The 26,095-nt window shown below is 46.6% G+C and overlaps 1 protein-coding gene across 5 annotated transcripts in view; it reads left to right on the top strand.

Moving 5' to 3' along the window:
- Window positions 1-26,095, top strand: part of SACS (sacsin molecular chaperone) — an 85,439-nt gene that overhangs the window by 31,652 nt on the left and 27,692 nt on the right. For 3 of the 5 annotated variants that reach the window (XM_027064541.2, XM_027064538.2, XM_027064539.2), the window contains exons 3-6: window positions 12,307-12,457; window positions 17,030-17,117; window positions 18,006-18,091; window positions 21,616-21,727. In XM_027064541.2, coding sequence (XP_026920342.2) covers window positions 12,307-12,457; window positions 17,030-17,117; window positions 18,006-18,091; window positions 21,616-21,727 — 437 coding nt within the window. Of the gene's footprint in view, window positions 1-11,967; window positions 12,187-12,306; window positions 12,458-17,029; window positions 17,118-18,005; window positions 18,092-21,615; window positions 21,728-26,095 lie in introns of those variants that run through there. The other 2 variants (XM_027064540.2, XM_027064542.2) reach the window with 2 other exon arrangements.

Raw genomic sequence — 26,095 nt, 5'->3', positions numbered from 1 at the left:
ATTCAGAATTGAGAGGAATTCACATGTGGTTCTAGTCGTCCTCAAATGGCGAATGTAGCTCAAGATGTGTCATCTCTGACATCCAGGGGGCCGAGTCCTTTTGTTTTATTTTTCCTTTCTAATGCGACGTCCGTTTGGATCAGTCAATGGGTATATGTATGCGTGACGACACATAAGGCCCCTACTGGTTAATTTTGCTTTGGCAAAGCTGGTTGTGAATCACCTAGGATTTTTGGCAACCCGGCAACTAGCCCTTATTCCCATTAGCGATATGGATGCAAAAGCATCAGGGAAAGAAAGTCTGGACAAGCCGATTTTCTCATCGTTCTGACGGCACTTTGGGGAATTCGTAGTACCCTCATTGGAAGCAGAACAGGCAGGAATGTTAATTCAGAAGCATGACCTCATTTCCCAGAGCACGTCCAATGTAACTAAAAATAGAAGTCAAGCAATTGTGTCTACAGTAGCACAAAGAGAACGGAAGTTTTGTCATTTGTCTGGCTTGTTGGGTCTTACGTGGGGCTGGATAAATTCTGCCTGAGCCACCTGCAGTGCCGGCTGAAGACCTCCTTTTCCCTTAGAGAGGTTACTCTGCATAAGGCTTTGAAAGTGGAGCTCAGGACCCCGGTGCCCTGACCTCGCGAGCTCGGGGAGGAGACGCAAATGACGTGAGTGATGGAGAGGGTAGAAGACAGGCTCGTGGCTGTGCTGCCTTGTGAAGCATCGGGCTCCCTGAAGAAGGTTGGGTCTGAAGGTGGAGTGGACATTGAGGAGGGAAGGAGGCTACACGAAGGGCCCAGAGGGTTAATTTGAGGAGGCTGGAGCGTGGCGTGGCAAGGTAGGTGGGAGGTGGGGGAAGTCACCAGGAGCCAGTGAGAGATGAGAGCGAGAAGGAGAACTTGGATGAGCCGATAGGGAGTTTGCATCGTGTCTTGTTTGTGTGTGTCTTCGGGACAGAGCCGTCCGTTCTGACCGTTCTGGAAAGTGACGGAGACCATCTCGAGAAGACAGTTCGATAAACCACCGGGAAGGTCAAGGTAGCTGCATTAAAGAATTTTTGTGCCCAGAGGGATTCTACACGTGGTGGTACAGCGATGTATTCCATCAACTGCAATGCTCGTATTAGTTTTCTTCGGAAGCTGAAATTCACTTACCGGACAGTTCACCACTTGAAAGGGTCCAATTCAGTGGCTTCTAGGATGCTCACCAGGATGTGTCACTATTCCAGACCATTTTCAACATCCCCCAGAGAAGCCCGTTGGCCGTGACTCCTGACCGCCCCCCTCCCCAGCTCCTGACAACCTGCTGTGTCTGTGGGTTTGCTGCCTCTGGACGTTTCATACAAACGGAAGCCTGTAACGTGTGGTCCTGAGTGCTCGGCTCATTTCGCTGAGGATGCTGTGTTCCAGGAGTGGACAGATTTTTCAGCGCAAGATGGGAGCTGTGGGGGGGGGGTGCAAACTGGTGGTGGAGGGCTCGCTCTAGCTGAGGCTGCGACAGTACACGTTGCGGTATTGGGGAGCGAAGAGTGTCGTTTAGTGATACACCCACTGCAGGGGGTTGTTAACGTGCCCCGGGGCTTTGGGACTCCCTCCCTTCCGGTGGGACTGGCACGGGGGCAGGCGCAGGATGTGTCTGCAGACGGGAAGGGACTCTGGGGCCCCTAGGAGGACCTAGGGAGAGCACGATGCAAGAGCCGGCAGTGTCTGGTGTAACAAAACCGGTCTCTCCTACAGAGATGCGTCTCTTAGGAACGTTTCTCAGTGAGAGTCATCAGGATATACGTTCTCCACCTTAAACCCCAGGCACAGGTTTCCTGAATGCTTCCGCTGTGGGTTGTCACGCAGACGCGAGAATCTCCATCAAGGGAGTAAAACGTGAAGGTGACCTTGTCCTCCCCATCCGCTGGTGGTTACGCATCCTGGGAAGGAAGCCAAAGTGGCAGAACCTGTCCTGCTAAGTGACCTGTGAGTTGGGGTCAGCTGGCACCTGCAGAGTGAGTGTGGGACAGCAGGTCACGGGCTCCCTGGGGCACAGTGGAGAGCTGCTGGCCAGAGGGGTGCGGCCGGGGGACAGCCACCGCGTGAGGCAGGACACGGTCAGAGCCACGCCCCAGCTGTGGCTGCAGTGAGCCTGGCAGTGCCGGAGCCCTGGGGGCAGGGGCTGGAAGCCAAGCTCGGAACGAGGGTGGGGGGTGTGGGGGAACAGATACCCCGGGCATCGGCCCGGGGTCCAGGATGCCCGTAGAGTGAACGTTCGTCCATTCGTATGTTCAACAATATTTCCCGAGTGCCTGTGGCATGGCTGAACCCCTCTCAGGCTGAGAAGAGAGCAGTGAATTCAACCGACGATGGCTTTGCTCTCACGGAGTGGACAACACATTGGGCTGAGATAGATACCGAACGGATAAACTACTAAGTATGTAGCAGATGGTCATGGGTGCTGTAGAGAGGGATCAAGGGGGGGGGGGCATGGGGCGTGTTGCTGTTTTGTACAGGGTGTTTGGGAAGGCATCCTGAGAAAGAGGACGTTTGAGTGCAGACAGAAAGGGGGTGAGGGAGTAAGAAATGACATCTGCACGAAGATCACGCCGAACTGGGGGACAGCAAGTGCAAAGACCCTGGGGCAGGGAGTGTGGCTCCGTGTTCAGGACTGAAGGGTGCCGAGGGCTGCGGTGGAATGAGCAAGAGGGAGAGGAGGCAGGGGCTAGCGGGACAACGAGTGAGGAGGAGACGAGCCCGGGGACAGGGGGCTTGACCACTAAGGCCTTGCTCGCCGTGGACCCTCACTTTACCTTTAAGTGACGTGGGAAGCCATCGGTACAGGAATTTCCATCTGCAGCCCACCATTTTATCTGGACTTTGCCCCTGTGTTCGGTAGCTACGCCTTCCCCAGGACCCTGACCGCCACCTGCGATCCTCTGTCACGTTTGTATTCGGACTTTGGGTTGTCATTTCCCGCGCAGTCACGTGCTGAGCGCAAAATTGTCAAAACAGAATTTGTACGTGAGTGGATGTTTCTAGAAAGGTGTAGGAGCGGGAAGAGGAGGAGGCTGATGATACTACCAGAGCAGCTGGGTGGCGGGAGGGCCGGAGGCGGTAGCGGGGGAAGGGTGGGGGTGCCCTAAGAAAGCAGAAAGGCAGAGCGGGGGGAACGCCCACGAGCCTGACTTGGGCCAAGGTCTTACCATGACCTTGAAGGGCCAGCCTGACAAAATCGGACAGAAGGCTGTGCTGGAAGGGGCTTATCACACCGAGCCGGGTCGGTAACTACAGGGGTAAGGAAGAGAAGAAGGAAGGAAGGCTCCAGAGGGAAGAAGGGTCTAGACAGGAGCCTGCAGACGTGCGGCTTTCTGCCAGCAGAGGTAACAGCATTATCAACAACGCCGTCTAGCCCGGATGTCATGGGTCTGGGTGCCACCTGCCACCTTTCCCCTGATTGCTGGGACATCCTGCCATAACCGCGCTGGGCGTCTTAGGTCGTGCGGGAGATGAGCGGGGAGGTAAGTTTCCTCCCTTCACTTGCTCAGTGTCTCTGGGCACAGACAGTGGGGAGTCCTGCTTCCATCAGTGATGACCGTGCATTAGGATTCAGTTGCACAGAGACTCACGGCGTGTTAAACAGCAGGAGCGGCTGTCTTCCACACGCCCAAACATACACGCTCACCACTGCACACACAACGTGGTGCACCCACCGGCCGCTTGTACGAAAATTGACAAAGACGAAGTGCTTCGCCTTGAAGTCTCACGGAGTGAATTTAAAACCAATGTTAAGGGGCGCCTGGGTGGCTCAGTCGGTTGAGCGTCCCACTTTAGCTCAGGTCACGATCTTGGGGTTCGTGAGTTCGAGCTCCCCGTCGGGCTCTGTGCTGATGGCTCAGAACCTGGAGCCTGCTTCAGATGCTGTGTCTCCCCCCCCCCCCCCCCGACCCTCCCACACTTTGCACTCTCTCTTTCTCTCTCTCTCAAAAATAAACATTAAAAAAAGATTTAAAAAATAAAACCAATATCAGGGGCACCTGGGTGGCCCAGTTGGTTAAGCTTCAGACTTCAGCTCAGGTCATGATCTCACGGTCCGTGAGTTCGAGCCCCGCATCAGGCTCTGTGCTGACAGCTCAGAGTCTGGAGCCTGCTTCAGATTCTGTGTCTCCCTCTCTCTGCCCCTCCCCTGCTCACACTCTGTCTCTGTCTCTGTCTCTCTGTCTCTCCCTCAAAGATAAATAAACATGAAAAAAACCTCCAATATTAAATAAGGGTGCCTGGGTGGCTCAGTTGGTTGAACTCTTGATGTGGGCTCAGGTCATGATTTCATGGTTCATGCAGCCAAGCCCCGTGTCAGGCTCCGTGCTGTTAGCTTGGGATTCCCAATCTCTCTCCCTGTCCCCTACTCGCACGCATGCTGTCTTTCTCTCTCTCTCAAAATTAATAAATAAGCTTGAGAAAACCAATATGAAACAAAATATTAATCATTTGGATGAATACCTCATTTTAATAGTTTAATTGGCTTTAGAAGAGATACTCCATTTAGAAATTTGTAGTGGGTGAAATACTTAGGATTCTGATGAGTACTTTCTTAATTTAAAATATTTGAAGCAGAGTTATGGGAATAAGGTGAGGTGAGTTAAACAGAGTGAACTAGAATAGCATATTTTGTTTTTTATGGGGAAGAGATCATACACTTTGCCTTTGGGTAAGGGTTGCTTTCTCAATCACCAGCTTCATACCGAGGCTTCCTTCTCTATGCTTTTTCACTTTGCATATTCGGTTCCGTTCTCAGATGACAGCATCCCAGCCCATGCCATGTTCCGTCCCTTGCCTACCATGTTTCATCATAGGCCTTATTTCTGCTTTGCATATTATATATCTGTGTATTTATTTATTTTCTGCCTCCCTATTATGAATGGGAGCCTCATAGGAGCTGGTGTTTTGTTTAACTGCCATGGTTCTGGTATACTGTGGTGTTTGAATTTTGAATTGATGAATATATAATGATGCATGTCTCGCGTATATATTCTTTTGATTTACATGCTATTCATGTATTTTTTTTCTGTTGGTCTCTGTGAATGCAATTTGAATTATTCCAATGGCTGATGCGTATTGAAGGTAAAAAAGTGCTTAAAAGTAAGTGCTTCCTACCTCAGTTTGGAAAGTGTTTGGGGGACAGACGTGCCCTCATATACAATTACAAAGAGGCTCAGGACCTGTTGTGTGATCCCCTTTAGTGAGAGTATAGGGAGGGAAGAGAAGTTTGCTATCGATTTCTTTGGAGAAAGATGTTGCCAAGTGGACAGGATTAGAGGGGTTTATCTCCTTTACATTAAGCCTGGTGAACCACAGGAAGAACTTGGGACTGGGTTCAAGGCCCGTTCAGGCCTGGGGACCAAGCACTCTGAGGCAGCAGGCGGCCATCGTGGTCTCTGGCCTGCACTGCCCAAGCTTGCTGGGCAAGGGATAGGAGAGAATTTTCCATAGAACACACCTGAACTATGTGGGACAGCATCAGGTCGGGGCCTCTTCAATGCGGTTTGCTTGAGGTAGGGCCAGAACAGCAAGGGGTGGGAGGTGGTGTGGACTCAGAAGGTTGTGGAAGCAGTCGTGAGTGATCACTCAGTGGAGAGAGGCATTGCCCGCCCCCCACTCCCGCTGGGGTCCCCGGTGACAGGACTTCCCCAAGAGTCCCACGGGAGAATTGGTGAGCTTAATCACCTGCCAGGCCCGTAGGGCTCGGATCCACACAGCCAACGAACAGCCCATCCTCCTGCCTTCTCCTGGCTCCACAGTTTTCGCCTCCTGGAAGGTGGGCGGCATCTGACAATGGGTCTTACTTAGCATGGGGTGGTGATGGCAACAGAAAGAGGAAGGTGACCTTTGAATGAAGACGGAAGCTGGAAGTCTTATCTAATGATTTTGCCTGGAACTTATCCCAGTGAGAGAATTGAAATTCTGTTTTGCAACTTAAAATGACTTTAGGGACTGTCATTATAGAAAAGTGAACAGAAAAATCATAGGATTTACCCAAATCCCCCCAAGGCAGTGAAAGATTGGTTGCATGAAACACGTCTACTATCCTTTCAAAAGATGTGCCTTGGTATGTCACTAATCAGGCTATGAGAAACCTACCCGTTCCATCGTTTTCCAATATTTCTGTAGACACTTTGGAAATACATTTGCCGGGACATCTGGGTGACTCAGTTGGGCGTCGGATTTCAGCCCAGGTCATGGTCTTGCACAGTCTGCGATCTCGAGTCCCACATGGGGCTCTGGGCTGACCGCTCAGAGCCCGGAGCCCGCTTCGGATTCTGTGTCCCCCTCTCTCTCTGCCCCTCCCTTGCTTGCTCTCTGTCTCTGTCTCTCTCAAGATAAATAAACATGAGAAAAAATACATTTGCCATGCATATTAGAGCAATGTTGTAGATGGTGTTGTAGGCTGACCCAACAGTCACTTGCAAATCCCTATTCTCCTTCTAGAACCTTCTATTGTAGAGGCTTGGTTTTGCCCGCCTTCCTTGCAGCTAGGGGTGGCCAATGAGAAGCAGAAGTCTGTGGGAACATTCTTGTTTTTCTGATAAAAGAGGTAAAACTGTTTTCTTCCCTTTCTCCCTTTCTCCCATCCTCCTACATTGAATACGGAAGTATTAGAACTGGATGAGCCATTCTATGACGAGGAAGGAAAGTCCCAAAACATCACTGGAATGCTAGTCTTGAGATTGGTGAACAATGGCATTCCTCTAGACTTCCTGACCCGTGAGAAAAACAAACCATTATCAGTTTAGCTACTGCTAGTCGGGGAATCAGTTACTTGCAGCCCAAAGCATTTTGAACAGACCCCAAAACAAAACAAAACAAAGCCTGATTGGTGTTAGGAGTGAAGTTGCTATTTCCCTATATGCAGCCCGTTCATTTGTCTCAAACATCTTAGCAACAGTCACGGACTAGTATTCTGTACTAGGCCCTTGGGGTACCAAGAGGAGTGCAATGGGGCTCCCACTGCAATGAATAAAAATGAGTCATAGTTACTAAAAAACATGATATGTGCTATAATACGAACAGCGAATACGCAGTGTACACATTATGCAGAAAGAAGGAGCCCGGAAGAGACGGGGGCAGCTGGGACAAGTAGTCAATCTTGGAGGACGACTTAGAGATTTATCAGATGGAAAGTGACGGGAAGGGGACTGCAAGTAGGTGAGGACAGTGCAGGCAGGGGGCAGCGAGGCCATGTGAAGTGATTGTATTCTGTGAATATTATAGTTTAATAGTGATAGGGCTCAGGCTCACGGAGTTGGCTCGCCCACTAACAGCTGTGCAGCTACAAGTAAGGCGTGTGGTTCCATTTTCCTTGTCTGGAAATTAAGGGTTTATGGTACTTTGTAGGGTTTGGGGGGAAGATCCAATGAGCTAAGTCACATAAGGATTTTGGTAGGTGTTTGGCACATAGTAAATATTCCATAACGTTTACGTGTTACTATCATCTGGTCATGGAGACAGACAGTGGGATGGCCTCAGAGGAATTTGAGAAGGTTGACCAGGGCTCCGTTGTGATGGGCCTTATCCATGCAGGATAACTTGAACTTGATCCTACAGTCATCAGGAAATTCTTGCAGGTTCTGGAGCATAGAGGTCAACCAACAATGGCCTCCTCGTTGTCAAATCCTACGGGCACTTTATCCACGTGATTGATACTGTTCTTGAAGGTTTTCATCTCACAGATAGCATTTTTTCTTGGTTTTGTTCCTATTTTAAGTTTGCCTCCTTCCAAGTCATCCTCAGTCTTTCTAGAATGCAAATTAGATCACCTAACCTGATTCAAATCCGAAAGTGGCTCCCATTCCCCTCATGTAACTGCAGATGTAGTGTAAGGATTTCATGACATCCCTGCAGGTGCTCTCGGATCACATTTCTGTGCCTTCGCGTGAATCCTCCCCTCGGATTCCATCATAGGAAGCTACGTGGGATGCCTCAGCTTTATTGCTGTTTTTTTGACCCCATGATTTTAGAGGTCCTATTTCTTCTCCCTGAGAGATTTTTTCCTTTTTCTGTTTGGCTTAAGGTTTTACTCATTTTTCTAGGACTTCACATATCCACAATATTCTCATCTTTTTATTTTCAAGCCAAACAGCCTTACGCTGACTCATTAAACAAAGGAACAATGATTTGTCACTCTTCGGTCTTTACATAACTGGTGCACATTCTCCAGAAGGGACTAATTTCTTGTTTCCTTCTGATCAAAGACATGCTATCAGGCACATTCCATTTCATAAAACCACAAAGTGTTGTTTCAGGGGAAATTAGCTCAGCCTTGAGCTACGTTTCCACACTGCAGTTGACTTGGTGAGCCGGAATAAAGCCCGGTTACTATTTCAGAATTTTTTACATTGGATTGGACTGGTGGTTTGGTTGTTACCCTGGAGAGGGTTTTCAATTACTAAGATGAGTCATTTTAGGGACTGGAAGGAACTGGAGAATTTTTATCATCCGGGAGTGATGGGGAATCTAGGGTCCAAGCCCTGCCATCCTCTGTCATCCAGGGAAAGGGAAAGAAATAAGTACCAGGACAAATTAAAACAGGGCTCGTGAGAGAGAACAGCATTGTTTTCTGCTTCTGTCCTGCTGAATCTGGCTTGTGCAATAAAATAATTTTATTTGTTCGTCTCTACAACTGAAATAGGCTGAAAGGATGGTCCCAGGACTCCCCCCCCCTTTTTTTATTGTGTCTGGACTCATTCTAAAAGAAGAGACTATGGTTTTGGCTTTTGCTGTTCTGAATTTTATAATATACTCCTACAGAATGAGTTAGGGCTCAGCTAGACATTTACTGGAATGCATCATTTTTACAAATTTCTTTCTCATCTGAAATAGTGGTGAAAGTTCATGAACAAAGATATTTATTGGTCTGTGCACTTCTGAAAAATTAAAATGCCCTTGTATTTATCAGTAGGGTTGAGTAGCCTAAGATATTTCTTCTCAATGGAAAATTCGGCAATTATTAGCAATACAATTATTACAGTGATAAAAATTGGAAAAACACTGTGTACCCATAGTATTACTGTAATCATATAAAAAGCCCTTAAATTAATGGCCATAAAAATGTTGTTTGTATTGGGGTGTTAGAATTACGTATAATGTTTGAGCTTTTATCTACTTTTCTGTATTTTCCAGATATTTATTTATTCCTTTTCCTCCCTTTCTTTCTCCCCTCATTTCCTTTATGTAATTCCTTCTTCCCTTCCTTCCTTTCTCCCTTCCTTCCTTCCTTCTTCTGTTTTTCCTTCCTTCCTTCCTTCTGTCCTTTCTTCCTTCTTCTGTTTTTCCTTCCTTCCTTCCTTCCTTCCTTCCTTCCTTCCTTCCTTCCTTCCTTCCCTCCCTCCCTCCCTCCCTCCCTCCCTCCCTCAATACTTCCTTCCTTTCTTCATATTTACTGCACACCTATTCTGTGTGAGGACCTCTTTTAGGTTCTGGGAAGCTATCAGCAAACAGAACAGACGTCAGTTCCAACTTTGGTTTTGTGGCCAGTTGGGGCATGGGTTGGAGAGGAGAGAAATAGAAGGGAGGCAACAAGTAGGAAGGGATGACCCCAAATCCAGGTCAGAGACGATGGATGCATGGGCTACAAGTGTTGCTCTGTCCCCCTTCCTTCTCATATAACCTCCTTCTGGATAACTTCCTTCTCCTGTGTTTCATTCAGGCCTCTTCTCACATGTCATTTAGAAAGTTCTACGACCATCTTAGCTCTTTTCCTCTCTTATCTTGTCCTGCCCCAACTCCCTCCCCCCACCTTTAAATAGTACTTATCCCTACTTGGCTGCCACCATAGGAGGCATTCATATATCCTTTGTCTATTTATTAATCGGCTTCCTTCCCTAGAATGCAAGCATGAGATGTTGACTTTGTTTTGTTCATTGTTTATTCCCGTCATTTAGAAATGTGTCCATCTAGCACAGAGGAGGGGTTTAACAAATATTATCTGAATGATTAAACAAATGATTTCTAAATCTATATCCTTAGCTTTGACATCTTGTTTGAGTTCCAGATTTATATTTCCCATGCAGACTAACGCTTTAGAGTGTATCCTGAATATACTTCGAACTCCAGATGTTCGAAGATACTTACGATCAGCCCCCTTTCCCAGCCAGATCTGCTTCACTTCTTGTGAAGTCCCCTCCATTAGGGGCTTTTCTTTTCCTCAAGGCTTTAACTCTGTACCACATCACGTTTGCCTGTCTCCCTAGGAGAGAGCATAAGGAAAGCAGGTAGACCCGGGGGTTATCAAAGGATTTATGCATGGAGGATTTATCCTGGGGGATCGTGCTCACCAGCTCAGTGAGATTTTCTCCTTGGTGATATTCTAATGCATTTGCATGTACAGTGTTGTCTGATTGAGAAAGCGAATATTCATCCATTAGGGTTTTCTGGCCTCTTCTCTGATTGACTGTGTGTACTCGTTCCAAGTAGGGGAAGAGCTGCATGATTTACAGACTTTCCTTTTTAAAATGTTTATTTATTTTGAGAGAGAGAGAGAGAGAGAGAGAGAGCGCATGAGAGGCAGAGAGAGAATCCCAAGCAGGCTGTGCACTCTCAACAGAGAGCCTGATGCGGGGCTCTGCCCCACCAATGGTGAGGTCATGACCAGAGCCAATATCAAGAGTCCCAGCCTTAACGGGCTGAGCTACCAGGCACCCCAGCCTTTCCTTTTTAAATGTGGCTAGAAGGAAGGGATGGAATATTCTGTATGGGTACTCTATTATTGATGATAACTAGTTCTGAGTAATATTTTTTTGTGTAAGAGGGAGAAAAGTGATAACTGAAAAATAGTCATTAATATCATTTTTTTTTTTGCGCCAACACTAAAATTTAATTCTATTCCTGGTATTAAACAAGGAGCACACAAGTTTACTTCCTCAGGACATAGCCTTTGAATTGTCGCAATAGATGTTGCCTCCCCCCCATCCCCCCGCTCCTGATGTGTCTCATCCTTACCTCTGAGAAATAAGCCAGAGGAAAATAATGGTACGTTCTGAAGCTTCATCAAGCGAGAACGCTTTCAAATTACAAGGCAACATTAGTTACTTTTGGGTGATTCCATCAACTCTTTAAAAAAAATTTTTTTTTTAATGTTTATTAATTTTGACAGAGAGAGAGAGACAGAGCGTGCGTGGGGGAAGGGAAGAGAGAGAGGGAGACACAGAATCGGAAGCAGGCTCCAGGCTCCGAGCTGTCAGCACAGAGCCCGTTGCGGGGCTCGAACCCACAGGCTGTGAGATCATGACCTGAGCCGACGTTGGACGCTTAGCCGACTGAGCCACCCAGACGCCCCTCCATCGACTCTTAAGGCCTGTTTCTGATATCAAGGAGCTTGCAGGCGTCATGGGAAAACAGGCTACCAACCATAAAATATGGCCAAAATAAGTTACGTATATTTCAACACGGCATAGGATATGTTTATGTATATCGTCATCTATTACTTTCTATTCCTTTCTTACTGCTCCTTCCTCCAGCAGACTGAATCACTGATCCTACTTTTGTGCCTTAAAAACAATCACGAAACCGTAAAAGGCTCTTCTTTCTGTAGCCACCACGGCGGTAGCTGGTGCCTGCGAGGCCACCAGAAGTCTTATTTGGAGACGCTGCCAGAGATGAAAAGTCATGAAAGGCGACGGTGGCGTAGGCCCCAGGAATGCCTAGTTCCGCCTCTCCCGGTCCTGTTGAACCCCGCCGGGGAAAACACGCGCCTTCTCCGCGAGGGCTCCGCGCGGACTATGAAGTGTTTCAAGTCCCCAGGCCTTGGCGCCTCGGCGGACGCGGGCGGCGGGGCGGGGCCTGCGCGCGGCGGGGCGGGGCCTGCGGGCAGGGCGGGGCGCCCACGCGGCTAACGGTCCAGGCGGGCGGGCGCGTGCCCGCGGGCGGCGCCTCCTGGGGCCCCGCCGGCCGGGAGCGCGCCGCCGCCGCCGCCGGCCCCGCCCCGCCTCCGCGGCCGCCGCTTCCTCTCGCGTTTCCAGCTCGACTCGTGCCGCCGCTCCCGGGGCTGCGGCTGAGCCGGGCCGGGGCGGCGCCCGCCTGCGCCATGAGGATCCCGCGCTCGGTGCCCGCCCCGGGCCTCTCGGGGCGGCGGAGGCGGCCGTGAGCGGGCGCGGCGCGCTGGGGCGGACGCGGGCCCGCGCTCGGCCGGGACGCTCGCGATGGGGGACAGGTAACCCCGCCCGGGCCGGGCCGAGCCGAGCCCAGGGCCGCGAGGCTCCCCGCCCCCCGAGACCCCGCGCGGGAGGGTCCCCACGTGGCCCCCACTGAAGGTCCCTTTGCCTTTGCACAGGTGGCTCCGGGTGACCGTCCTCCCCGGCTGCGTGGGCTGCAGGACCGTGGCCGTCCGGGCGTCCTGGACCGTGCGCGACATCAAGGAGCGCATCTTGGCCGAGACGGGCTTCCCGGTGTCGGAGCAGCGGCTGTGGCTCGGCGACAGGGAGGTACGGCGCGCCGGTCCCCTCTCCCTGTAGGACGGTGGGCCCGCCTCTGTGCTCGGGGTTGTAGCGCATCCACTTGCTAAGTCAGTGGGCTCGCTGAGAGAGAAACTGGGCGGGTTTCATTCTCGCGTCGTGGAGGGCAGAGGTGGATTTAGCGATCACCTGGGACGTGATGCTTTGTGAGTAGCACGATCAAAAAGCGCACGGGGTTTCCCCTCGTGAGTGGCAATTTTAATTGATTTGCCGGTTCAGCGTTTGTGTCACCCTGCCCCCTGCCCGCCGTTTTGTCTGAATCTTCACTTCCTGAAATTAAGGTACTTTTTCGATGGGCATTGTAGCCAGAGGGTTTTTGTGCTGGTTTACTTGTTTTGAAGTGAGTTAACCATTACTCAGATTTTTCTTTTTTTGTGTGTGTTAAAAATTTTTTTAATCTTTTATTTTTGGGAGGGAGGGAGGGAGGGAGAGAGAGAGAGAGAGAGAGAGAGAGAGAGAGAGAGAGAAAACGAGTGGGGGAGGGGCAGAGAGAGAGGGAGACACAGAATCCATAGAAGGCTCCAGGCTCTGAGCTGTCAGCACAGAGCCCCCCGAGGGGCTCGAACTCATCATGAACGGTGAGATCATGACTTGAACTGAAGTCCGTGGCTTAACCGACTGAGCCATCCAGGTGCCCCCAGATTTTTCTAATTGTGTTGTATACTTAACTGGAATAATCCTTACCTTCACACACACCCCTACCCCCCCCCCCCCCCCCCCAGTTTTGAATCACAGAAATTTAGGCAAAGGATCTTCAGACTATATTATAGAAACTATTCTTTCACATTAAAATTTCTGGGGTGCAAATGAATGGCTTCGATCAAAACTCTGAAAGGTGGGACTATTTCATATTGTGATCTATATATTCTTTAAGTTGTGAAAAAACTTAATTTCCTTAAAGGAGTTAAATGGAAACATTTTACTGAAAATTAACCCATTCTTTTATCCTAATAAATACCTTCACTTTTTAGAAGATAAAAGAGCCTTTCCAGGATTTAGAAGAGGCAAAAAAAATGTTAAACAGATATACAAGGAATACTGAGCCACACAGAATGACCTACAGTATCGGATTTATATCCGGTACAAACATTGGTATTTTTCAATCCCTCAATGTAATCTTGACCGTCTGTGTACCTGGGTCCACACCATGGTCTCTTGACCACTTAGACACAGGTTCACAGTTAAACTGTTCTTATGTTCCTCCACAGCTCAGCCCTTCTTACGTATTTGGTAGCACGTAGACATGTGACTCGTTAGAGGACTTTGGACAGAATTGAGGAGCAAATTATGAACTTTTTAAGAAGCTTATTCTTCTATAAATATTTGTCATTCTTACCTCTTTCTCTGGGCCCATCTCTGTCTCTTAGCTTTCCTGTCTATAGTCTCCTGGTTCTGTACCCACTTCTTTGGTTATTCCTCTGGGTCTGCTTTGCCATCTTGTCCCCTACATGTGGTCAAACCCTAAGGCTCAGTCGTGGCTCAGTCTTGCCTCTAGAAGTGTTTTTGGAGGTGTCTGTGCAAAGCATTGGTATGGGATAGTGAATGTGGCCGTGGTGCATAGAGAGTTTCAGATTGAGTGGCTGGGTGAGGGGGGGTCTGGTTAGGAAGCTTGTGCTGTCCTGAGCTAGTGAGGTTCTAGATCGTGACCGACTGTCACAGTGAAACTAGAAGGAAAGGATATACAGGAGGCTTTGGAAAGATACGATTACGGCAGTTGGTACAAATGGATGTGCGTGTGTGCATGTGCGCAGGGTAGAGGGGTAGATGTAGAGAGGCAGAAGGTCTCACCAGGGATGTTCACAAGCCTTGAGTCAGACCCAGAGATAATGGAATCCTAAATATGTCAGGGTAAGCAGGAAGCAAAAGCTGTTGAGGACTCCTTGTCACTCACGGGTTTGGGTCTGTTTGGGACATAGTTGGCATCAGGCACTTTCTCAGTCCTCAGTCTTTCCGGGCCATCCGCCACCTTCATTGTCCTTGTCCCTCTTTTGCCTTCCCTGGCCTGGAAGTGGAATTTCTAAGTTCTTCACTTTGCCTCCGGTCTGATGAAGAGACTGTCTCATTATAGCTGTTTCCTCTGCACCGAATGTGGTCGAGCCTCAAACCAGGAGGTGTGAAGCATGATTTGACTTTCCTGTCTTTTAATTGATCAAAAATGTCCTTTCTGTCAACTCTTGAGTCTTGAGTCTCACAACTCCTTGTGTCCGTGACAACTGAACAAAGGAAGAAGGGTCGGGAGATCCAGGTTGTAATTAATATCGTATTGTTTGCTTAGTAATTTGGAAAGAGTTGTTTCATAGTCCATGAAAATGATCATCTCTGAAGTTTTTGAGGGAGTCTGTATACTAGTCTATATACTAAGTCTGTATACTAAAGACTTAACTGGGCAACTTTTAAGATTTCATTGCCTCTGGAGAGGAGTAGGACCAATGTTACTTTGCTTGGTTGGAGCGGTGTAGGGTCTAGGAAGGAGAGAGGCCCAAGCCAAATTCCTTAATCTTGGCAGACTCCGGAGGGGAAAGCTGAGAGCCCTGCTGAGGTCAGTTATCTGTGCTGCTCGATTTCTCTTTGGGAGAATCACTTCCCTGTAGACAGGTCACTGATGACACTGCACCAAAAGCATTCGCTGTCAGACTCACATAGCCAGTTACATCCGTGTTTACGAACGCGATTCTACCCTGTCTTCTTCCTTTTCAAGGCCTCTTTAAGACCTGCAAACCTCTTCCTGCATTAAAAATTGCCTCCCTTCCTCCCTTCCTTCCTTCAGATAAACCTCAGCTGTGCTAAATTGGACTAGTAATCCTTGGTTTATGCATGGCTCTCACTTAGTAATTAAGTAGTTAATTAACTAACTATGGAATGAACAACTTTGATGACATCATCCAACTGGAGAAGAAGAACACTGTTGGTAGTTTGTATTTACCTGTGTGCTCCTCTCCGCCCCAGCCCGTGTGCCTCTTTTCCCTTACCCTTTTGCATTTATTATTCTGTTGCCTTTTTTCTGGTTGTTTCAGTCGTTTTATCATAAGTGTGTATATTTATGTGTGTACATATGTATACCTAGGAACATATATATCCATATATGTGTATGTGTGGGTCTGTAACCTAAGTCTATAACCTGAGTGATACACTGTTTACTTTTAGTTCTTTGTGAACTTTATAAGGTTATTATTCTATATGTGGTAACTTGGAATTATCTTTTTAAAGTCAGTATTATGTTATGAATATTCACCCAGAGTTCTGTGCAGCTTAGTTAACCCATTTTTCCATTGCTGGATGATGTTCCGCTCTGTCAATATGTTACAGAATTGGGGTTGTTTCTAAAATAATTGTGGTTAGCAACAGTACTGCTAGGATTATTCTTATTCATATTTCCTGTGCAGGGAGTTTTTAGTTTTTACAGGCTTGCTTTAAGATTCAGTGGGAGTGTGTGTGTGTGTGTGTGTGTGTATATATATATATATGATACTATATATAATATAAATTATATATAATTATATATAATACCATACATATACTATTATATATATTGTATATATTATATGTATATAATACTATATATACTATACTATAATAGTATATACTACTGTATATATACTATATAATATGTAATACATGTAAATGATATGTATTTGTGTTTTAGAAATGGGGACTAGAATGATGATACACAGAAAGTAAGGAGGCCAGATGAGAGATTGTCATAAAAATCCAAGAAATACTGAGAGTCTGAGCATGAGCAGTTGGAAACGGAGAAGAGCAAGTTAGGTCTGAGGGAAATTGGGGATGGACCTGGTAGCACCTGGAAGGTTAATTGGCTATGTGGTTTGCAGAGAGAGTGAGAGAGAGCAAAAGAGAGAGAGAGAGAGAGCGAGCTTCTCCCGTGTTCCCTCCGAGGTGCAGAGGTAGAAGGTGCCCCTATTAATAGAGATATACAATAAAAGATAGCAGAGGAGGGTTTGGAAGGAAACCTGGTGAGGTCACTTTTGATGGGTTGAGCTTTAGGAACCTTGGAGGATCTCTGTGTGGGATGATGGTAGACAGTTGGAAACACTGACTTTTTAATACGGTGAATGAGGTCATTCGCACCCTGTTGGGGAGTGTTAAGTTACGAAGATTCTTGCAGGTGAGCTTTTGGGTGACTTTTTGCAGGCTGTTGACCTGTGAGAGGTCACCCCATCTTAGCACTTGAGGAATGCTGGGGAGAAGGTTGATCTGGCCTTGGCTTCTGAGCGGTACGTTTTGGAACTGTAAAAAGGAAGATTTTGTTTATGTTGACGATCCCGATTTATCATTAAAAGTTTACGTTGTTTCAAAGCAGATATGTATCTTTATCTGTTTTGTAATTAAGGAAAAGTCCTTTCAGGTTTTAAGGAAACTTTGACTAAATTTCTGTTCTTTGAAATGTTCACTTCTCCACAGTAACTGATTTCCTAATAAGAAAGGTCAGCAAGCATTATTTCTTAAGTGAGTAAAACGATGGAAGTAGTTTTGAGTGAACAGCGTTGCTCTTCATACACACTGTTTTCTTTTCTTTTCTTTCAGTTATCTGACCGGATCAAGATTGGAGATCTGACTTTCAGAAACTGTCATCTTTTTGTAAACCTTCAATCAAAAGGCTTAAAAGGGGGAGGTATTGAACTGATTTTACCAGGAGCCTGTGCCATTTTTAGTTGCATAACGGTTATGTTTTAAACGTGCAATGAAGGTATATTCCACGGGATGTGATGAGGCTGTATCAGGCTGGAAAACCAGGGTGGGCGGAGCTAGCGAATTTTCTATGAGAACGTGCGGGGTATAGTACCCTGCGAAGCAGAGTCCTGCCGGGGCTTGGGCCCGCTGGGTGCTGCACCCCGACGATGCAGATAAATTTGTAGTGATGATTTCGCTATTTTACGCCCAGTTTTGTTTGTGTGTTTTTCTGTGCGTCTGAGAAGTTACTTCCCTTTCCCCGTCCTCTCTATACTTCCCTGTCAGCTCTCCGAAGGTCACCGGGTCAGTCAATTCTAAGCATCTCTCGGTGAGGAAATGCTTAAGGGTGTTTGAACTGGACAGCTATTGGGACAGTGACTGGGCCGATTTCAGCGTAATCAGAACGTCAGTTGGGTTTGAGAATATCAACCATGGCCTAGTAGCCGCCACTATCTCTGGCTTATTTCTTAGCGGCAAGAGCACCCACAAAAGACTGCCATTGACTTCGCTTGCTTTGGAGCCTGGCGACAGCCCGCCCCATGCTCTCCGTCTTTGAATGAATAATCTTTTGTGATATATGGTCTGTTTGTGAGCCTTTTTTAAAAACCGAATTTTGTACTTTGATTAAAAAGGTGGAGATTTGATAAATGAGTCCGCTCTGCTCCTACTGTGTCTGGCCAGGTAGATGTTCAGAGCCGAGAGCTGCGACAGCTCATGTGAAGTCATAACTTGTCCAAGTTTCCTTAGGTCTTGGAACCAAACAGCACGTGGGCAACAGCCGGGGGATTTTTCTTCTAAAATCAGTTTTTAAGTGTGTTCTGTGCTTTAGGTCGGTTTGGTCAAACAACCCCACCGCTTGTTGATTTTCTCAAGGACATTTTAAGAAGATATCCGGAAGGAGGACAGATCCTTAAGGTAAGGGCGTGTGTTGTATACGTGTGTGAATTTACTTTGGCAAAAAAAAAGAGTTGGGAGTCCCGGTGGCGTTTGACTTTTGAAACACGTTGTCTAGATTTGAACAGCTGCATTTCCTTCCCTCCACGCCTGCTGGCTCGGCCGGGCTGTGAGTGCGGCCGTCATAAGGACGCGAGGGTTCAGAGGCAAAGGAGCCCGCTCAGTTGCTGGGTGCTGTAGTCAAGCACAGTGTGGCTCTAGGAACGCTTTTTTCAATAATCTTATGTAAATACATAATGTAATTTTACAACTTTTGTGGAACATCGTGTGGGGCCGCTGCAAACCAACCGGTTGACCGAATGGACAAAATAATGCCAACCCACATTCAGGGGCCATGAGCACATTTGACCCCTGGGTTTAGAAAGAGGTTTACTTCTTCTTCTTTTTTTAAATATGAAATTGATTGTCAGATTGGTTTCCGTATAACACCCAGTGCTCATCCCAAAAGATGCCCTCTTCAATGCCCATCACCCACCCTCGCCTCCCTCCCACCCCCCATCAACCCTCAGTTTGTTCTCGGTTTTTAACAGTCTCTTATGTTTTGGCTCCCTCCCTCTCTAACCTTTTTTTTTCTTTTTTCCTTCCCCTCCCCCATGGTCTTCTGTTAAGTTTCTCAGGATCCACATAAGAGTGAGAATATATGGTATCTGTCTTTCTCTGTAGGACTTATTTCACTTAGCATCACACTCTCCAGTTCCATCCACGTTGCTACAAAATGGTTTTAGTTGTTTATTTCTATTTACAGTGTATTCTTTTAGTTTGAATACACTCACTGAAAACCAAAAACCAAAAAACCAAACAACCGTAAAAGCACTAATAGAAGAACCTGCAAAAATTATTTGGTGTTTAAGCTTCCTAAGAAACCTCCTCAATTAACTGTAAAAGTAGATCAACTATTTGCATTTTTCTCCCCCCTAATTTATTTTAATGTTTATTGCCTTTCATATCCTGGTCTTCATTATATGTTTTAGTTTGGATGGTAAGTTTCTAGAAAGTAAGGATTAGGTGTATTTAATTGAACTTAAGTAGTTGTTCTTGGAAAGGTGCTGGTTGCAGATTGCTCCCATCGTTAGTGATTTTAATGACGGTATGTTGGAGCAAATTAAGGTCATCTTTCAGCATAGGTTCACAGAAGGTTCACAGAACCTTCAGTGGTTCACAGAAAGTGAGCTTGGAAACTATTTTATTTCAAGATGCTAGGACAGTATGGGGAAAGTGTGGATTGCCAGGGGGTAGACAGAGGTGAATAGAATCCATTTAAAATTTTTTTAAAGTTTATTTATTTTTAGAGAGAGAGAGAGTGAGTGAGCAGGGGAGGGGCAGAGAGAGAGAGGGAGAGAGAGAACCACAGGCAGGCCCCGCGCTGTCAGCACAGAGCCCGATGTGGGGCTCAAACTCACGAACTGTGAGATCATGACCTGAGCCGAAACCAAGAGTCGGACATGTAACCCACTGGGCCACCCACGTGCCCCAAAGCTAAGCGACTTTAAGTGAAGATTTAGTTGGTGGTAATGGGAGTAGGGGCTTGTCAGTTCAGAAGCAAGTGACTGGGGACTGAGGGGACACAGGGCAGGGGTTTGGGCGAGGTCTTTGTACACCTTAAAGTTGGCAAGCAGCCCGCGGTCCTTCGCTCTCCTTACTGCGTGCATTTGTGTGCGAGCCGGCTCAATATCATCTCTGTTCTTTGGATATTGTGGTCGAATTCGGCACTTAGAGATTTAATTAATAGGAATCATAGAAATTACCTACACTCAGGTCACTGTCCTCTGTGATGTTTGCTGGAACAAGTCTGGACGTAGTTTAGTGACTTGCCCAAGATCATATGCAAATTGGCACATTTATTGCCTCTTCTCAGAATTAGTTTGGAAGAGATCCCCTGACAAAAAGCATCCCATCCTATTTTTTGTTCAACTTGAGACTGTTAGTTGGGGCCTGGGACTTAACAGGTTTTATCTCCAGTGTTCCTTCTCTCTGCTCCCTAAAATACACAGAAATCACTCACAGATAATCCAAATGGAAACAAGATCCAGCTTCTAAATTGCTGTTCGTTTTGTAGGTGAACGTTGTATTTTGCTACCGATAATTCTTATTTCTGTCTTTTATATTATAATTTCCTAATGTAAATAAGATTGCTATGTTTTAGGGGTTCTTTTAGACTGAATAGGGTAGGGATAGGTCTTAAAAATCTTTTTAGAAATAGACAGTTGCGTAAATAGGAGGAATTTGTAGATGACAAGGAGGTAGCTAAGGGCATGGTTCAAATGTTCGTGTTTGGGGTTGAACAGCAGGTGGGATTAAGATCCCCCCACCTTTCGGTGTGCATTGGGTGAACCCTGACGCCATCCCTGGTCTCAGAATTAGCTCTCCAGTTCTGCTGTGTCCCCTCACTCGGCCATGGTGGTGTCGTGTCCCGTGGGCACCGTATCTCTTCCCTACGTGATAAAGGCTTTGCTGTTGGCATTGCCATGGGATCAGTATAAGCTCTCTTCACTTCTTGTCCATCCTTGACTGCTCCCTCCTCTCCTTCAGGGTGAATATTACAGACGGAATTACTGTGTTTTAAAGACCCATCCATCAAAAATGAAACCAGTTGATTTGGTTTAGTCTGTGTCAGAGCTCATCCAGGAGTTGTCATCTTGTTGCCTTTTCCTTACTTTAGATGCATGATGCTGGTGTTGGCTTTAAGAGTTGGACTCCTGTTTCAGAGTCTGGCAGAGCTCCCTTCAGATGGACCAGAGCCCAAGATGTTTTTGGTGGGCACGCCAGAGTGATTGGGGCTGTTGAGGAAAAGGATTTTGGGGGGACTACCGATGGGTGTGTAAGCCTTGTAGTTTGCTCTTTCCTTTCTACATTGCAGAGGTGTGATCACCAAACAAATCCGCCAAACAAATAACATTGCTGCCTTCTTTATGGGAAAGGAATGAGTCAGTCCTGACTGTGAAGAAGCTTTTAGCTTTAGTGCAGGAGAAAGACAGGGTCAGATTGCAACTTCTCAAGCATGCAGACTACTAAGCGGTACATATAAACCGATACATTTTTTTCTCAGAAAAGGTGAGTTTGGTAAGGGACTGGTAAATAAAGGTCTGTCTTTGGTAGCTGCTTGAGAACAAGCTGCCCGTCCCAGAACCAGAACCACCCGTGCACCTTTCAGACGTGGAGTCATTTCTTTTGAATGAAGGCTTGTATAGATTGTAAGTCAGCGTTGTAAACAGTGTCAGGATTTGTACTGGGGTACAGGAGATGGCAAGTTAAAGGTTGCATGTTAAGTGTGTCATTGGAGAGGGACTCACGAGCTCTCAACCGTGCTCTCATATGCGTGGGACAGTTACTTGCAGTCATATCCCCACTGGATTTAAAGGTAATGATGCGGTCGTTGGTTTCTGTGACTGAAATGTAATTACTTTTTAAATAGTATAGGAAGTTCAAAGATGGGCAATAGATTGTGTGTTATTAAATATTATTTTTTGGTGTATTTTCTTGATTAGGAATTAATTCAGAACGCAGAAGATGCAGGGGCCACAGAAGTTAAATTTTTATACGATGAAACTCAGTATGGAACGGAGACTCTTTGGTCAAAAGATATGGCACAATATCAGGGTAAGAATCGATAATCAGTTATTGATTGATGTGGGTGGGAAGAGGGCTTGAAGGAGACAAGGGAATAAGGACAGCGAAAGGTAAGACAGTAAGATAACCGTGACCAATAGACCCCAGATACCTCGGTCCTACTCTGGGACGTGCTGTGTTCAAGAGAACGTTCATAACTTTGAGTGCAACTTACAAGTCAGATGGAGGATATATGTGACTGTATATGACTATATATGGTAGAAAGTTATTGAAAATAACAAGGATTGATTCTGACATCCCTGAATATATTTTAAAGAGGTGCAGGTCCTGTATTTTTGAAAACATGTTTTAGGATTTAGGAGGGTGATCCAAACTGTTGTTAACTACATAAACGTTATATAGTTAACACTTCTTAGAGCTGATATATCGTTCTTTGGTCAGACCTGGGACAGGCAGGTTGCACGTGTGTGTCGTGTGACGAGGCGCGAGGAGACCTGCCATGCCTGGCGGCTGCCCGTGTGCACCGGGCTGCTCCTGCCTCGGTGATGGGGGCAGGCGGCCCCTCTGCCGTCGTCCGGTTTCATGATGACGGCTGCCGGGTCAGGCGTCCTGGTTCTGGCATTCCTGATTCCTGTAGCCGTGGTTGGAAGATACCGGGCGTGGATCGGAGGGAGGGTCTTTGGTTCAGGTCCTGGTCCCGCACGGGCCCACCCCCTGGCACACCTCCCCTGAGCACTGGTTCGCCTGGCGGCCGCTCCGATCCAGATCCACCTACTCACTCACCGTGACCGAGCAGACGGCCTGGCCCCGCTTCGCTTCAGTCTGCTCTCCTGTAAATGGTAATAAGAACAAGACCTGCCTCCCAGTGATTTTGTGGGTGAAGAGAGCTCCTCTGTGTGATAACGTTTTACGGCTGGTGTCACACTGATATTAGTCATTATGTGTGTACCTTAGAGGCACGAAGGGGACAGTGTGAGGAGATCCTAGAAGTATTTTGCTTCAAACTCCAACCCAGCATCTAGGATTTTTGCTTCCAGCCTTGACTTTACCTCATTTGAAAAAGTATTTGAAATAAAAATTATTTAACCGAATCAAGTACAGTTGACTCTGGGGGGACATGCGGGTTAGGGCTGTTGACCCCGTGTGGTCAAAAATCCCTGTATGACTTCTGACTCCCCCCAAACTTAACCACTGATAGCCTAGTGTTGACCAGAGCATCTTATCTGTAACATAAACAGTCGGTTAGCACATATTTTGTATGCTATATATATTCTATACTGTATTCTTACAGTAAACTAGAGGAAAGAAAATGTAAGGAAAATGATAAGAAAAGTAAAATACATGTTTAGAACTTATAAAAAAAATCCATGTATAATCTGTGTAGTTCGAACCCATGTTGTTCAAGGGTCAGCTGTATACGTAGATGGGCTCTTGAAAGCATGATCAGATTAGCCAATTTAAAATAAACTTGGCCACATAAAACTAGGTAGAAGTGATCTCCGATCTCTTTATTTAACAAATACTTGTTGAGGGCCCTACATGTTCTTGCATATTTGAGCTTGTCTTTTATGTTCAGATGTGAATATTGTCTTAGGTGGTGTCATCTTGGATCTTAGTTTTGTTCCCCTTTATTGATACTTAGTTTTGCAAATGAGAACTTTTCAGTCCACCTTATTCTTGTTCTTATATTTTTATATAACCAGATGACAGAAGACTCAGTCTGTCAAATCAGGTGCATAAGAATGAGGAGATCTCACCCAGTGTCCCACCAGTAAGGATTTCAAGGACGTGGTTAATTAAGAGACACGGCGAAGGAAGGCTGGAGAAGGGTCGGACTCCCCGCTCTTCCTGCTGGGTCTGTTCGTGCTGTGTTAGGGCACACCTGGGCCTAGAGTTAGCGGAGGTGGCCTCGGAATGATGCACGAAGGCCAGCACCTACACGGTCATAAAACACGTACATGTTTTTCTCCGATAGTTCATTAGCTTGTGAGTTTTTCAGGACGTTGTGTCTCATAAATCTGTAAATTCCAGCTTTATTTATATTCAAGTTCTGAAGCCTCCACTAGACTCCTCGGCTAGCAAACAGCATGAGTGTGTTTGCCCAGAGGTCTGTCGTCAGCGTGTTTGCAAGGAGATTGGGCTGGGTTTTCTCTCTCTCTCTCTCTCTCTCTCTCTCTCTCTCTCTCTCTCTCCCTCCCTGCCCCCCCCTTCTTTCTCCATATTCCCTTTTAAAAGGATTAAGTAGATTGCAGGCCTGCTGCTAACCTTTCCTTCCCAGATAACTGCAACTTTTGTTAGAGAAAATTCTCTCAAGAGGTTTATTGTTTTGTTATCTCACTCTCAGAACCAGGAGATGTTCTTTTGATCAGGGCGGATTGGGGTATTTTAAAATTGATCTGCATGATGGAGGCAGAGATTCGGTGAGATGCAAGATGAACACAGAGGTGGAATACATACAGTTTCCTCCTGAGTCCCGGAGGCGTATGATCAGATAACACCTCGATCGAAACCATGAAAAAAGAACTGGGTGATACGTGCTGGGTGTGGAGGCCCGTGAGGACCGATGCGTCTAGCTGACTCACCCAGTTCTCTGCTGCCTGTGCGGGGTGGGGTGGGGGGGCTCCTCTGTGCACCACCCCGTTCAGACACCGACTGGCCCTCGTGGAAGGAATGTTCCAGAAGCCAGTGAGTAAGGGCGGTTCCACGTGCAGGGGGTCTGTCACCTGTGGATGTATAGCATCAGAACAGTTCTGATGTGTCAGTAAACCCTGAAGATCGAGGATGTGAGGAGGAAATTCCTTTTCCCGTGAAGCACTCCGCTTGAATTTGTAAGAACGTGCATCTGTTATTTGGTAACTTGACAAATGTTTTGTAAAAGCAGCTGGGCAGCAAGGGATATTCTGGCTGCTGGCGCGGAGGAAGGCAGGTCTTCCTTCAGGCTGGCCCGCTGTGCCTCCTTCCTGGCACTGTGACCTGATGTGTTCCCGCTGGGTTCCTAATTCCCCTCCGTAGACCTGCTGGTTACGCACGTTCTTTCTAGATTCTGGCAAGAGCCTCGCTCCCAGTCCTCATGTTCTGTGTGGTCAGTGTTTGTGGTCCCCGTTTCTGTGTCTCCAGAGGTATGTTTAATGGAGATTTGGAGGAGGCAGAACCAGACATTGCCCACTGGATGCCATTCTAAACCAGCTGTCGTGAGCTCTTGGGTGGTACGATACTTATTTTATAGATCCCTATAACAGTTATTTGGTTAGTCGCCAATACTTGTACATACCAGTAACAATATCTGACTGTGTAGGTGATTCCTCTGTGGTAGGTGTTGGGCCGGGGCCTTCATTTGTATGATCTCATCTGCGAGTGCGGTGCTGTTCTCATCCTTATTTTACTGACGAGGAAACTGAGCCTGAGTGGCTTTAGTTTGCCTGAAGTGATTCAGTTGGCAGTGGTGGATCCGGGTCTGACATCCAGCTCCCCTGGCCCCAGAGTCCCCTTCACCCGCTGTGGGCTTCTCCTCCTCAGACAAGCTTGGGAACTCTCATCTCCCTTCTTGGACTGGTTTGCACACAGCCGTCAGGCCGTTTTTGTAAAGCGAACAATGGCCAACATCCCCGTATCGGAGCTGGAATTTATAGGTGCGCGTGAAGAGGCTTCTGGGGGGTGCTGGAATGTTCTCTGTATTTAGTTGGAGGCTTCACAGGCTTATTCACTTTGTCAGAGTTCATCCAGGCCACACATGTAAGGTCTTTGTACTTTACTGTGTGTGTGTTTACTTCAGTAGCTTTTTAAAAGAAAAATGTTAATTATTTTTAAATATGATGAATTACTATAGTTGAACATACTCAAACAATGTTAGAGATTCTGAAGAGAAGTTTCAAAAAGTGATGCCCCTAAAATATGTTGAATTATAAATCCAGATTATAAATTCAAATATTTTGAGAACTTTTTAAAGGAACTACTTTAGAGACAGGGTAGCATTATTCTGAGGTGCTGATTTTAAAATTTATCACATTAATGATTACAGTAGTTAGACAAGTAATGCCTTGAATAGAAAAATCCAAAGGCTGATGGAAACAAAAACAAACAAGGTGATTATTAACATGACTGAAGGATTATTTTCCTCCTTACGAAATAATATATTAACAAGGTTGTCGTAGATAGCAAGGCCTCCCGTACATGTACAGGTTATCGCATTTACAAAACAAAAATTTAAACATGCTATTTAGGAAGGAATGTTGCACAGTAATAGTGTACTCTGATTAATTTCCTTGTGTGCCCTGTGGTTCGGATGTCTAAGTATCATAACATCCTTAATTTTTCCTTTTTGGGTTTTTGACCAGCCATAATGTTTTGTTCTGCTAATAATTTTTGCTGTTAGCTTATATTTTTGTTTTTACCGTGAAT

This window comes from Acinonyx jubatus, chromosome A1 (genome assembly GCF_027475565.1).
Source record: "Acinonyx jubatus isolate Ajub_Pintada_27869175 chromosome A1, VMU_Ajub_asm_v1.0, whole genome shotgun sequence".
Taxonomy (NCBI): Eukaryota; Metazoa; Chordata; class Mammalia; order Carnivora; family Felidae; genus Acinonyx; species Acinonyx jubatus.
The sequence above is the reverse complement of the archived record's forward strand: the minus strand, read 5'-3'. Positions and strand labels throughout refer to the sequence as shown.